The sequence below is a fragment of the Cyprinodon tularosa genome, unplaced genomic scaffold, assembly GCF_016077235.1.
Source record: "Cyprinodon tularosa strain WSP-4 unplaced genomic scaffold, ASM1607723v1 ctg876, whole genome shotgun sequence".
In the NCBI taxonomy this organism is placed as follows: Eukaryota; Metazoa; Chordata; class Actinopteri; order Cyprinodontiformes; family Cyprinodontidae; genus Cyprinodon; species Cyprinodon tularosa.
In genome coordinates, this window is record NW_024039647.1 from 252623 (window position 1) to 267225 (window position 14603).

The window sequence follows — 14603 nt, forward strand, 5'->3', positions numbered from 1 at the left end:
AGTTGTTTCCACAGGAGAGGAGCCTGATAACTAAAAGATCTGCCTCCCATTATACTTTTAGAAATTCTAGGAACCACTAGTAAACAGGTGGCTGCAATCCATCAGGACCGAGACCTCACGTCACAAGGACAGTTTCTTCCCATCCGCTACTAGACTTATCAACAAGGCCCAGAGACCCCTGTCTCACTGACACTGCCTCTCTCCCTTCCCCGTTCAGGACCTATAAGCTACACCAACATAGCATCTCCAGGCCTTCTGCATTACATTAATGCACAGTCCACTGTGTATATAGTATATAGCTGTATACTATATATTGCATATAGTATATGTATGTTTTATATTGTATAATATAGCAATAAATGATGTATTCAGTATATATATCTAGATTGTCTGAACCATCAACACCAAGTCAAATTCCTTGTATGTGCAAACCTACTTGGCAATAAACCTGATTCTGATTCTAAACCCGCAGACTGAGAGCAAAGTGCTTTATTTGGAACCTAAGGAACAATCATATCTCTGTTGTAAGATGGAGCTTGGCCATTTAAAGGAAAACTCTGGTCACATTCAGAATACAAACTTCTGAAAGTACTTTAACAAAGAAATTGTTACATACTTTTCAATAAATTTGTGTTTTAATTAAGATTAATTTCATTTAAATGTGCTTTACTGGAGACATCCATTATTTGTCAAAGAACACTACTGCCACCTACCGGTTTGCAGTGGTGTCAAAAGTATACACATTTGTTACTTAAGTAGACGTACAGATACTGCATTTTAAAAACACTCTAGTAAAAGTTGAAGTATCAACTTGACCTTTTTACTCAAGTAAAAGGGAAAAAGTATGTGCTCCAAAAACTATTTAAAGTGTAAAAGTATAAAGTAACCTTTAAAAAAACAGCCAGATGCCAATATATGAATTGAAAGCTCTATTTTTAGACTATTTTGAAAAATTCTTTGAGATAGGGCCAAGGATGAGGGAGGTCTTGTTGGTCTACGTCTCCCGATACGTTCACGCCTGTGTCCGAGCTTTCAGACATTTCATCATCTTTTCACGTTTGCAGTTTCAAGAACACCTGCTTGCTTCTGATGACTCCCTTTAGCTAACCAATGAGTGTTTGTGTTATATGACTCATCCAATCACACTAGTTTTCACTAGATGTGGACAAACTGAATGGATTTCTATGCCACATCACCTACTGACACTGGTAAAAGTACCAGTACCTGTTTCATCTTCATGGTACCAGCAAACTACCTTTTCTAAACCCAAAAGAGATGTTTTTATAGTATTGTGCTGAAGGAGATGAGAACCAAATATATATATAATAAGGCTAGTTCCTGAACTCCTCACAAATGACACCTGCTGATCTCTTCCGTGCCACACTTCACTGCAGCTGTAACTAATCTAAAATAAGCACTAAGCAAGAATAGAGTCTATGTGTTGCTCAGTATGGGGTATGGACCTACTTCTCAGTAGATAAGATAGATTGTATTAAAACATTTTTTTTTTCTTGCTCATACATAATATTTTGATTGCTCTTCGCTGTATGCCAGTCTCATCAAATTCATTTAAAATGAAAGCTTGAAATACTGTGACTTCCTCTGTCAATATATGATAGAGTTCTACTTTCTTTAATGTTTATTTTTTTAAATATGTTTTATTGATATAGCAATTTATTCAAATGTATTTAAAATATTTTTGTGGCTACAGAGTAGCTTACTTCTTTAAAGTCAGCTAAGCAGTTTAAAGAGCTATCCAAGTTATTTTTATCACAACATGCATTTCCTGGGTGGCTACAGTCACTTTTTTGGCCTTACTGCCTTCCCCTTTTCACCTATTGCCCAACTATGTAACAGGAAACTCAACCAAGAGTTATCACATCAGTACTTAGATGTAACATAGACTCAAAGAAGAATCAACCAGCCGAACATCCTCTGTGTTATTTTCAAAGTGAGTATTAGATATATAAAACTAAAATTTTACTCAAGATCTTTCTTAGGTTTTACTGTAAAAGAGGGGATTTTAAAGGTGTGTGATCTTATTTTATTTTTTTTATCAGATGCAGCTGCAAATCCTATTTCATCTCAATCTATTGTGGTTGCCACTTTCACTGGCTGAAGGTCTGTAAAGTATATGTTCAAAAGGTTTGATGTTTTCTTAGGGGGAAGCGCCGTGTATTTATTATTAATAATGTGTTTTTTATTTGGTTTTAAAACACAGGTGACAAGTGGACAATAACAATAACAAATAATCGCATACCAACAGTTAAGGGAGGAACCGTAACCATCAATTGTTCTTTCACCTATCCTAAAGCTCAACACACTTCAAATGTTACAATTTACTGGAAAATCTGGAAAACAGAAGGGGATGCTAAATGTGACAAGACAGACCACGACAAACGTGCTTTCGTATTTCATCCAAATCACACATGTGTAGACTCGAAGTTCAGCAACAGGACAAAACTTATTGGAAATAAAACTGAAGGAAACTGCTCTCTACAGATCAATAATATAACACAAAATGAACCGCAGATCTACCTGCGGGTTTGGGGACTGAGCAACAACTACAGCTTTATAAAGACAAATGAGTTGGTGTCTTTTTACATTGCCGGCGTGAATTCAAGTTGGTTTATTTTCTTTTCAAATACTTTCTTAAGCAAATTGAATATTTTTTGTTACATTTTAAATTATTTTACTATTTTATTTTGCAGTCGCACAGATTATCATTCCTCCAAATGTTCAAAAAGGGTCTTTTTTCACAGGTACCTTAAATCCCACATATCCCACAACCACAGATATCACAGTGGACGTCTCAACAAGTATGTTTTTTTTTTTAACCTTACTTTGATAACTCGGTATGTGTTTCTGAAACCTATGGTCATGTTAAAATATTTAAAATAGCTAACCTAATGTCATTTATTATCGTTCACAGCAAGTTACTTGCCTACGATGCCTGATGATAGAAACCAGAGTCTGTATCTGGCCACCTTGGTACCAATTGTTGGACTTATTTGCCTTGCTGCTGGGGGGACAGTTGCTTACAGGAAACGCAAGCGGTGAGTAGTAATTCAAAAACATGTACATCAGATACAGCTGTTATATAGACAAAAAACAAAATAGGAAGTGTATTGCTTAAAGTTAAGCCAAAATCTATCTATCTATCTATCTATCTATCTATCTATCTATCTATCTATCTATCTATCTATCTATCTATCTATCTATCTATCTATCTATCTATCTATCTATCTATCTATCTATCTATCTATCTATCTATCTATCTATCTATCTATCTATCTATCTATCTATCTATCTATCTATCTATCTATCTATCTATCTATCTATCTATCTATCTATCTATCTATCTATCTATCTATCTATCTATGAAAAATGAAAATATATTTATACAAATATATGTAAAAAGTTGTGACTAACGGACAGGTTCATAACTTTTTTCCCTGCTGTATCAGTTACCATTTCATTACTTCGATATTCCAGGTCAAAAAAGGTCACGCGGGAGGAGTCTGGATATTATATGAACTTCAAACAGACATCTTCTCATTCACCTGAAAGGTTCTGTTTCTTTTTTTATGATTCTCTATAAAAAAAAATTCAGATTATCTTTCTTACATAATTGTTCGACAACAAAATACTATTTTTTATTTTACAGTCAGACTTACGTTAAATGCAACCAAAGATAGCCAAAGATCAAAATCAGTTTTAAATATCTTTTAATGAAAGTTTTTTTTTTTTTCCAAGGGAGGCTGTGATGTTATTTGTGGTCACAGTTCCCTTACTCGAGGAGTGGTTGAAGTTGGCAGGCTAATCACATATATGTTGTAGCAGCCAAAGATGGCGTTAATTTAATGAGCTTATCAGTCATCCAAACCATATTTATTTTACCTCAGGAAAGGGGAACTATTCCCATAAAAAGATAACATTACCGATTACTTTACAGATTATGTAACTAAAATGCAAATGTTCTATATTCCAACTATCTGCAGTGAACCCCCTTGTCAAACAACAAACAAATTGCCTCCAGATCCCAAAGTAATTGATGAACCTGTTTACATTAATTATGAGGTATTTTGTATTTTCATTGATATTTAGTTTTGTAATCTTCAAGACTTGTACAATACGTCTCTCACAGTTTATGTCATCTTTGTCTAAATGTTAATTTTTTATTTTTAGATATCTGAAAATCAGATGGGTCAACAGAAGGAACACAAGGACAATATCTATGGAAATGTGGACTACACATAAAAGCTGTTTCTGACAGCTATCACAAGGCTTTTACGTTGAAGAAGAGTTTGTAATCTGTATTATTTTTTGTTATTAAATGGATATGTGCAATGAGAATTATTTAATATCTGTCAACAGAATTAGGAAATGGTGCACTGCCCTGGCTTGCAACATAAACTGAAACTCCAAAATGTATTAAAAGGGAACCTCATTTTGCACTGCTTGCATTGAAAATTGGTTAACGGGCCAGTATTCATCATCCATTAAGAATGTTTAAATAATAGTTTAAATGCATTTGCATAGGAAAAATAGCCAACAGTTTTGAGTGTTTGAGCTTCCAATAAGGGTTTCTACAACTTTTATAGCTGAAGTCTGGCCCCTTCAACATCTCTGCTGTGTCTTTCTCTGACGTAAACCAAAATAAACAGGAACTTAAGAGTTTTTACAGGGAAATAAAAAAAAAAAAAAAATAAAAAATAAACTACTGCCCAGGTTTGAATGTGCATGACATTTTAAAGTTAGTTATAAAAAGACATCTCTACCAGGTATGTTAACCACTTTAACTGTTGTTATTAGCAAGGATTCACTTGTATCCTTATTTAAAAATCATTACATAATTCATGGAAACGTATTTCCTTATTACTCATGTGCTTTTATGTTAGCAAAATTGGGATTCTTGTGAGAGAGGCTAAGCATGAATAACCACTATGCAGTTAAAAAACCTAAAACCAGGTCATAGTTGTACTACTAAAGCTGTGCTAAGCAGGTACAACAAGTATTTACAAGCATATTACCACCAGTGTAAGAGTTAATTTACCTAATTCTTGCTATATTTATTCATTTTTCAAAAATCAAACTCACATTTTCTAACATCAATTCAGGAAAAAGCAGAACATTAGGCAGTACACAACTCTAAGTATGTATTTATGATTTAGGTATACAAATGAGTCACTTAGTAAGGAAATGTACTAACTTCTGAGTTTAAACAAATAATTAAAAGATTTTCTATAATATAAGTAGTTAATGTAGTGTCTATTAAACATAAATAATACTTTTGTATTGGCCTAAAACACTCATCTGTTAGTAGTGTTTGTAACATGTTTGCTCACTCTATTTAACAAATAAAAGAAAACTGAAAGATTACCTTGAGTGTGGGGACATGTTTACAGTTATGTCAAAAATACTTATTTGTTGATTTATTAGTCTTGATAATAACACTCTGCTGTTGCTGGTCTTTGATCTACCCTATTAGGCATGGCAAATGTGTTATTTATTCAATTATTATTTGCACTAACGTATACTGTTCTGTGAACAAAGGCCTAACTGGCTTCGAGTTAAGACAACAAATGAAAGTGTGAATTTCGCTCAGATAGGTCAGACAGAAAACTCTGCACATATCGGGAAACAATTCATCAGAACTCCAAAATCTGACTCACAAAAATTATTCAGCCTCAAGAGAAACATATTTAATTATACACTCTTGACTATACTAGTGAAACTCAACTGAAGTAAGCTGCTCTGTGCACAAAGGAAGAAAAACACATGGTTCAAAAGTTCAATCAATAAAATGATACAATGGTTTCACAGTTTAGCATGGATTTTATGTTTGAGAACCAAAGTTTATCTTGAAGAATTTGGAATGTACCCTTTATGTCTAATTTAGAGCAACTGGAGTTTGATTAACTAATATCTTATTTAATGCTTTGCTTATTCAGCAACCAATAACTTTTATTCAGCAGGCGGGGAGGAGAATTATCTTAACATATGACTCTTGGGTCATATTTTGGTAATGAAATATGATGAGCAAAGAAGAAGAGATAGATGTTAATGATATTTTAGTGTTTAAACCATTTTTTTTTTAGGCTTTATAAACAACAGCTCAATACATGACATGGGGGGTGGTGTCCTAGTGGTTAGAGCACTGCACACTGGTCTTTGAGGTTCTGAGTTCAAATCCCACTCATTACCACAGACTGCCACTCTGGGTCCCTGAACAAGACCCTTAAGCTTAGAATGCTCCCCGGGTGCCACACAATGGAAGCCCCCTGCTCCCCAAGGGGGTGGGTTAAATGCAGATAGTTAATTTTGTCACTTTGTACTTGCGATAGTGTTATGACATTAAAGGTGAGTTGAATTCTAAGATGGTGTGCCATTCAGCTCATCTTGTTAGCTTGTCCTACAGAACAGATGGAAAGATAAAAAAAATCATCAAAAACCCAAATTTAGCATGTTTAGCATGTCAGGCCAACAGCAGAGGCTCTTTGTTCTTAGAAGCTCCAATCCTCAAGTCTCATCAGCCATCTGATAGTGTTCTGTAACTCAGAGAGAAAAGTTGCAGAGTGGTCACTTTTTTGCAGCAATTTGTTGCAGAAGTTTTGAAATTTAGGAGAGTCCCATGGCAAAGAGAAACAGTTTTGTTGAACTGATTGTTTAGTCCTGTAGCATCATAGGGTGTGTCTTGGAAAGTGTCAGTGTAAGAGGGGGATTTGCAGAAATTGGAAAGGAGACTCCAGCAACAGAGGGGAAACTGCAGCAACCAACACTAATAGTAATGATTAATACTAGTATGGACATTGGCCAAAAATTTGTATATTATGGCCCTGTCCATCTATTTTTGTCTTAAACACACTTCCTGAATACTCAAGAATTGCTCTTTTTTTGGAGCAAAGTAAAGCAACAAAGAGAACAACTGTAAGCAGTTGTTTGAAGCAAAATCTTTGCTTATCTATATTTCAATGTAAAATTAACATCTGAAATTCAGGGCATGGAGGTGGGAAAGATTTGCACTCGTGTTTAGCTAGTTCCGTTTTATAGTTAACTAACTGAGGTTTGATGTCTGTTTGTTTTAGATTGTATGTTAATTTACTTTAACCATATCCTGCTATGATTCATAAGGTTAAAGTTAGCTTTTCCTGTTTCATCTAAAAATATATTGGTTAGCATTAGATGCAGCTACCAGCCTTGTTTTATTTGTCTCATGCAAAGAAGCATCAATTGCAAAAAAAATAAATAAAAGGTGACCAATTCATGAATTCACCGGTAACTATGTTCTGCAGTGATGTTAGTTTGTGCACGGTGTATTGTTGCAAGATGAGTAGACTGACCAAGTAAAGTGAGCTATGAGCATCCTGTGTGCTGCCCAAATTTGCACACACCGATGTCTCACAAGATATAGCCGCTCGTCGTCAGCGGCTCAAAAGTCTGTATGCACTATAGTACGCCGGCCCGACCAAACTGGAGGGCGCACAGATCCAATCGTGGTATGACCACACATTCAAAGCGTGCTACAGGGAAGAAGTACGTCGGTTGAAAATCAAGTTGAATTTTGATTTTCTAAACCTCTCATTTATTTACACAAAAATTAAATAGGCCCATAGAGGCTAATATGCACCCAAATCATATAACTTTTAGACCCTTGATGTCATGCCCAAAGTCAATAGTCAAACTAAATAAAAGCAACAAAAAAAAAAATGAATAAGTGAATATTTTTTCAATGAATATTTTAAATGATATATTACTCTACATCACTCTACTTTAAAGCACTAGGAATAATAAAGGAAAAATTATTAATGGATCAAATCTGTGGCTATACAGTACAATTTTTTGAAAAGGTATGAAGTATACATTTGTGTTTGTGTGTTTTATGTGCATCAGATTGTAGTTTAAGGATCATGTTTCATTTTGCAGAGATGCCTCAAAAGTAGAGAGGAGGTTAAGACCAAAACAAAAGGTGCTGTGTGAGGCTGCAAAGGCAGTGGATCACTCACCAGCTAGATGACAAATAGCAAAAAAAGTCACAGGTCATTGACATTTTTAAGAGCATAGGCAACAGGAAGTTGCTGCTATAACTGCAAAAAAAGACAAATGTGTGATGTGTACAAGAACTCAGGCAAAAACAGACAAAGACAGAATTACAGACCCACAGATCTCAACAAGTAGTCTCCTACAAATTATCAGCAGTGTGGCAGGTCAGTCACAGTGAGCCAGTTTAATGTTAGTTATCCTTGCATCTTGCATGAACACATACCTCTTTTTTAATCAGCTACTATCTCTCTTTTTTATGATCTTTTTAGTGTCTACACTATCAGATCAATAGAGCCTACCTCCAGCAAAACAGCAGCACCAACCCCCTCAACAGAAGCTGTTCAATCTACCCATGCTGTAAAACATAGACTCATTTCGCCTTGTGCTGACCTCTAACAAACATTTGAGTATGTGTGTTATGGTGTGTTGTAATTGGGTTTGTTCAATTCATTTGGTTCTCTATCCTGTTTTAAACCTGTGCTCCATGTGCCCCCTTTTCACTTTGAGCACCTGCCCTTCCAACGGTCTCTGCACGTCTCTGGTAATGGAAATAATATTGCCCTCTCAACATTTGGCAGGCTCTGTGCTTACAAGTAGCCTTATCAAATTATGGTGGCCCAGAAGGCACACGCAATTTCATTTTCAACCTCAGTGGCGCAACCAGCGGAGCAGGTGACGGTGTTCTGAACAGCATCACAGCCAAGCGGCAAAGACAATGCGATTTAAGGGACTTTGAACATAAGAAAGGGAGGGAATCTTCCACAGGTTCCAGGTTCTAAGTTACTCCATAAAAGACATTTAATTTCAGCGCTGTGCGTCTCGAGCCCGAAACATCATCATTGACCCCTCACATCACCTCCATGGACTGTTTTTCCCTGCTTCCCTTTGGGAAGAGGCTTTACAGTATTCGATGTAGGTCGAGCAGATTCTGCAACAGTGTCATTCCCACTGCCATCAGACTGCTTAACTTAAAAAAAATAATAATCTCGAAACCAATCAGTCATAAACTTTGCATCCCAATGATAACACCAAACAAAAATACTGCATATTTGCACCATATATATTTACGCTCTGAACTTCCATATCAATGCGTTTTTTTTATTTTTTTGCATCATGTTTTTTCTCCCACATTGGTTACATTTCAGCACTTTATGGAATGGAAATGTTAATTTACTGTCTGAAAAGCTGTACCAACAGAAATGTAGTTTTGTATACACTCTGGGCCGGATCTATCAAAGGTTTGCGTGTATAAAAACGTGAGCTATTTCACTGCGCACGCTAAAAAATTTACAAACTGATCTATCAACAGCGTGCTAAAAGGATTTGGTCTTTAAACGTGCTAAATAGAGCCTTTATCCATTTCGTACTTTTTCTGCAATGAATATGCAATATGGGGCGTTTACATGCAAAAGTGCGTCTTGTGGGAGGAGAACATGTAAATATATTAATTTAGCACTCGCAAAGTGATTTATCAAACCTGAAAGCAATTTTGCTAACGGTATCTGACTCTATATTTAACACGTTTCAAAAGAAGGTGCAAATGGTCTGTATGCGTAATTGCGCACACATGGCAGCGGTTATTGTCGCAAGAAGGAGACATCGAAATGAAGCAAGGAGAAGCAGAGAACGCATTTTTTCACTCTGTGTGAATATTTTTGGAATGAACGAGGAAACGATCATCAAAACATATCGTTTATCCAGTTTGGAGCTGTTGGGGGAACTCCGAATGGATTTGGAGCCAGCCACAAGGAGGACCCACGCAATACCAGATATCACAAAACTCCTTGCAACATTGCACTTTTTTGCATCTGGGTCATTCCAGCGTACGGTTGCAGCGAGAGCTGGGATCTCCCAATCTCGTTTTTCAGAAGTGCTGTCCGACGTTCTAAATGCCAAGTCGCCCTGACGCTCTACCAAGAAACCCCGACCTCTCCCCTGCGCCTGTGGAGCAACATGCCAATGCTGCGGGGATGCGTACGCGCAGTAATCTCATCCACAGTCACTTCTTGTGAGCCATTTGGTATGTGCATTTTTCTACAGGCCAATAAAAAATACCTGTTTTTTTTTTACTGCAGTGAAGTAGAAATTCAGCCACATACCACCTTAGGTAATAAAGGTTGCCAAAGTTTATATATATATATATATATATATATATATATATATATATATATATATATATATATATATATATATATATATATATATATATATATATATATATATATATATATATATATATATGTATATATTTATTTATTTATTTATTTTTTATTTTTTTTGGAGGGGGTGGGGGTGTCACTGTAAGATTAAAATTTCTTAATGCACTAGTTTGTACAAACCACTTTGCCGCAAACCACAAACCGCGCAAAACCATCATTTAAATAGGGCGTCTCCAACAGTTTTGCGCCTGCCACCAGTTACGCAATCACTCTTGTTAAATCACCCGCAAACCATGATTCAGCCCCTCGCGCAAAATTCCAGTTTGCGAGCGCAAATTACTGCACACAAAATTGGATCTTGATAAATCTGGCCCTCTGTGTATACAAAATAAAAGTTGTCTAAGTATTGTGTCTGAAGACAGCTTCTTGTTCAAAAGGTTCCTATTCCCTATATAAGTCTGAATAGCCGCTGTTCCTTTGCAGTTGCAATGGACTTTGTATTGAGGGGAATCTTCATTAGATTGTAGGTAAAATTAGTTTGTGTTGTTTTTTCTGCCTTTGGGTGGAACCGTATAATATGGTAACAAAACAGCTACATGATAAAGCTTTTCTCCAGTGTTGATACCATATTCATCCACATTTCTAGAAATATTTTACTTAGTGTTTTACCTAATGTGTTGTAGTCTTTGGAGAAGAGGAAAGAAAACAAGATATGGCATTAGAATATATAAGAAGATCTAAAGCTCAAAAATTTGGGTCATGGAGTATTCTGTTGACATAATAAAAGTATCATTTATAAAAATGCAAAAAAAAAAACGGTAAGAAAAAAATATACAAAGGCTTGAAATGGTCTTTTTGTATTGTTCTATATAAAGCATTTAAGTACAGTGGGGATAAAATAGGCTATAGAAAACCAGTTGAGTACAACAGAATGCAGGAAACTACTCACATAAATGCACTCATTACATTAAAAAGAAACGAAACAATGAATAGTTTGAACATTTATTTAAAGATTGTAGACAGCACTTCGATTATTTCATTATAGATAATTTTATAATTAGTTTTTGTAATTTTTTCAATGCTTTAGTTTTTCCTTTTTTTTCCCCTTGATCCTGAGATTTATGTTTTTTATACATTTGTTTCTCTGAAGCAAACTAGCAGATAAACTTTTGGGACAGCAAGTTGTAAGTAACTATTGCATGATTGGAAGGCAGTTAAATCAAGCAACTTATTGTGGGTCTTACTGTGACAACAGTACATATTCGGATGAAGTTCTGCTTTCTCTGGAATCCATGTCTCTATTCAAAATACAGGAAGAAGAGGTGATGAAAACCACAGCATTAACATGTTTTTCATGATACCTGTATGTATGTGCAGTGGTCTAATCTACATGTATTTGTTATCTGTATTGTCTATAATTTAGGTTTTCAGTGTGCGTGTAAATATGCATAAAGTACACAATAAAAATGTAGAGTTATTGTATCTAATTTGCTTTTACAGAGCTGCAACAGTTGTGTAAAACTGAGCTAAAGGGCAGGCCTTAGCACTTTGAGAGGAAGCTTGAACTTTTAACATTTCTAACACAGGGCAACCGCCCTCTGCAACCCCCCTAATTTTAGAATAGTAAATATTCATCTACTGTATGTGAAATGCTGTTTTGCTCTTTGTATAGGAAATGTCTTCAACAGCATATATTCAATAGATTTTAAAGACTAAAGCAATCTAATAAATAATGCCAAATAAATTAACCAATTTCAAGTTTAAGTAAATATACATTTTTTCAAATAGTTTTTTTCATTTGTCTTAATAACATGCCACAGTCCTTTTATCAGTCATTTAGAGAAACATTGGTAAAAAAAAAAGAAGAAGAAGAAATGGAGTGCAAAAAAAAACAACAGTTTGAAATAGTGGGATGGGTAATAAGATTGTGCTCAGGAATAAAATGGATATAATCAGTGTTCTATATATTAATGAAGGCTTTTCATCGACATTGAAAGCCTGCTGTTTTCTCCAATCTTGGCTCACTTGTATAAGCTTTTGCTTCTTCCATCCCCTTTTCAAGCCATGCATGTATTGTTTGTCATTATATGTATTGTAAAATGTGTGTAGATTTGAAATAAACTTTTTGAAATGAAATGAAAAAAACTTTATAGTTTTCAACTATATAAGGAACAATCCAGGACAAATCAGAACCTGTCTGTGGTACTGTTGGCTTCTTGCTTAAGAATGTGTACACTTGCTGTCACAAACAACAGTTGTTACATAATGCATGAATGAAGACTTCATTACATGCATTTACAAAAAGCAGCAGCTAATACATGATATGATCAATACTATTATGACCATGGAAGCACTATATACATAGAAAACTTTTACTGTGAATTTACTTTAAATAACACTCTAATAATTGCATTACGTTTACAGTAATCTACAGGGAATTATATCACAATATTTCACTGTAAATATATCACAGTAAGTTATTGTTAGTATTTTACAGTAATTTCCTCTAAAATTATAGCTATATGTTGTAACTTCACAGTGACAATGCCTGTGGAATAACAGTGATATAAGTGTGGAATCACAGTATGTAGCTGTGTTTTTTTACTTTGTTACAAGAAAAGTAATGCAACACCCAAGCAGTGACTTGCGATGTAAATAATAGGTAACTCATGTTTTGAATTTGCTCCAGGAACAAAGAAAACAAAGACCATACTCAGTACAACTGCATTACAAAAATTAAAATAAAAAGAATACAATATACACGGAACAGAAAATAAACACAATCATTAACTTTGTACATTTACACCATCCATTCAAAGTCTATCGGTTTAAGTACCAGTGTCCTCACATGTGTGCTGATGATAGACTTTTTCCTGGACTTCAATCTTGCCTCAGGGGTAATGACAAAAAAAATACCTGCAAGCAACAGAGAAAGACACACAACTTTCCGTTTTACATAAATTTATTGTTGCATTGTTTAACCAGGGCCATACCATATAGACTCTACTTTCCTGTAAGTGAGTACCACAACAAATAAAGAAATTAGTAATTAAAGAGATTTTAACAAACAATATTTTTCTCCTAGTATCAATATTTGTGCTGTGGGTATTACAATGAAGAGTACAGATACAACTATGTTTAAACAAGCATGACTGTAATGTGGTTATCATGGTGGTAAGACTTGGTTCAGGTTAAACCTTTGAACCCAGGACATGTCATATCTTGGCACTGATGACTGGTCATTTTCATTCACCTGCCTAGCTCTGTCGGGTTTCTCATTACCGCTCTTCTGATTCACCTGCTCCAGCCTCTATTTAACCAGTCATCAGTGCCAGATTATTCAAGCCTGTGGTGAGAGTTTTCTAGCGTACCTATGTTTTCTGTTTGCCTGATCCTGACCCCTTCTGCCTTTGGACTTCTGTTTGTCTGACCTATCTTTGGACTCCTGCTGGATTTCTGCCTGCCTGTTAACCAAACCTGGAACTGTCCTCAAACTCCGTTGTGGATTTCCCTTTGTGGCAAGACAGATGCTGCGTCTTGTGGGCAGCGGACCGGCTAGAACCAACCTCTTCCTTTTGGTACGGACTGAACTTAAAGACCAGGTTAGTGACTCACACCTTCATTGTCATCCTCCACCAGATGGACGTGTTCTTTAACCTGTGGTCTCCTCTGGCAGAGGTTCCTGTCTTAGATGTCAACGCTGTTCACTGCAGTTCCGTCTTAAATTAATGTTTTGTTAAATCTAACTGTCTTCCCTCCTTGAATACTGGGTCCTTTTGTTCTGAGCCTGACAGGTCATCAGCTCTTCTTCCCTCTATAACAGCAGAAGACAACACGGAGTTTAAAACCAGCAAAAAAGATCTGTGTAAGAACTAACAAAGCCAATCACTAAACAGGTTTCTATTTTAATAAATTAGGTATCGAAACAATGCCTGAACTCCAGTACTGATACAAGCACTTTCAGCAGTATCACAGACATTTCAAACTCTCACATTGATATCACAACACCTCTGACTGGAAGCCAATACAGGCAAGCAAATTAGGTGCGTAGAGATGGAGATAGACTTGCTAACATTTAAGAACTAAACTATGATATAAACAGTAAGCATGTTATGTTGACTATGTCATCCACATTGTTCTTTGAGTAGGTGCAAGACTAAGGTGTGAATTCAGTTTAGGTTGCGGTTAAAATTAGGTATATGTTTGTAATGGTTAGGTCACATAAAATGAATGCAAGTCAATGAAATGTCCCTATATGTCATGAAAACAAAGCTGTGTACACGGACAAACACACAAACTTACCTTAAAAATAACCTCCATGGCAGAGGTAATAATCTACATCTTTCAGTATTGCAGTGGACCTGAAGAAGCCTCCTTCTGAACATACTCTTTTTTTCTTCA

At 35.6% G+C, this 14603-nt stretch overlaps 1 protein-coding gene across 2 annotated transcripts; it reads left to right on the forward strand.

Moving 5' to 3' along the window:
• Window positions 1-1824: 1824 nt before the first annotated feature.
• On the forward strand, window positions 1825-4702 carry LOC119775542. Of its 2 annotated transcripts, none has more exons than XM_038273553.1 (8): window positions 1825-1951; window positions 2061-2121; window positions 2222-2623; window positions 2763-2819; window positions 2924-3056; window positions 3496-3570; window positions 4002-4080; window positions 4189-4702. In XM_038273553.1, exons 2-8 carry the CDS (start codon window positions 2061-2063, stop codon window positions 4258-4260), a joined length of 879 nt encoding a protein of 292 aa, XP_038129481.1. In that variant the 5' UTR covers window positions 1825-1951; the 3' UTR covers window positions 4261-4702. The 2 variants fall into 2 exon arrangements, with proteins under 2 accessions (XP_038129481.1, XP_038129483.1); XM_038273555.1 differs by having other exon boundaries at window positions 2933-3056.
• Window positions 4703-14603: the final 9901 nt, after the last annotated feature.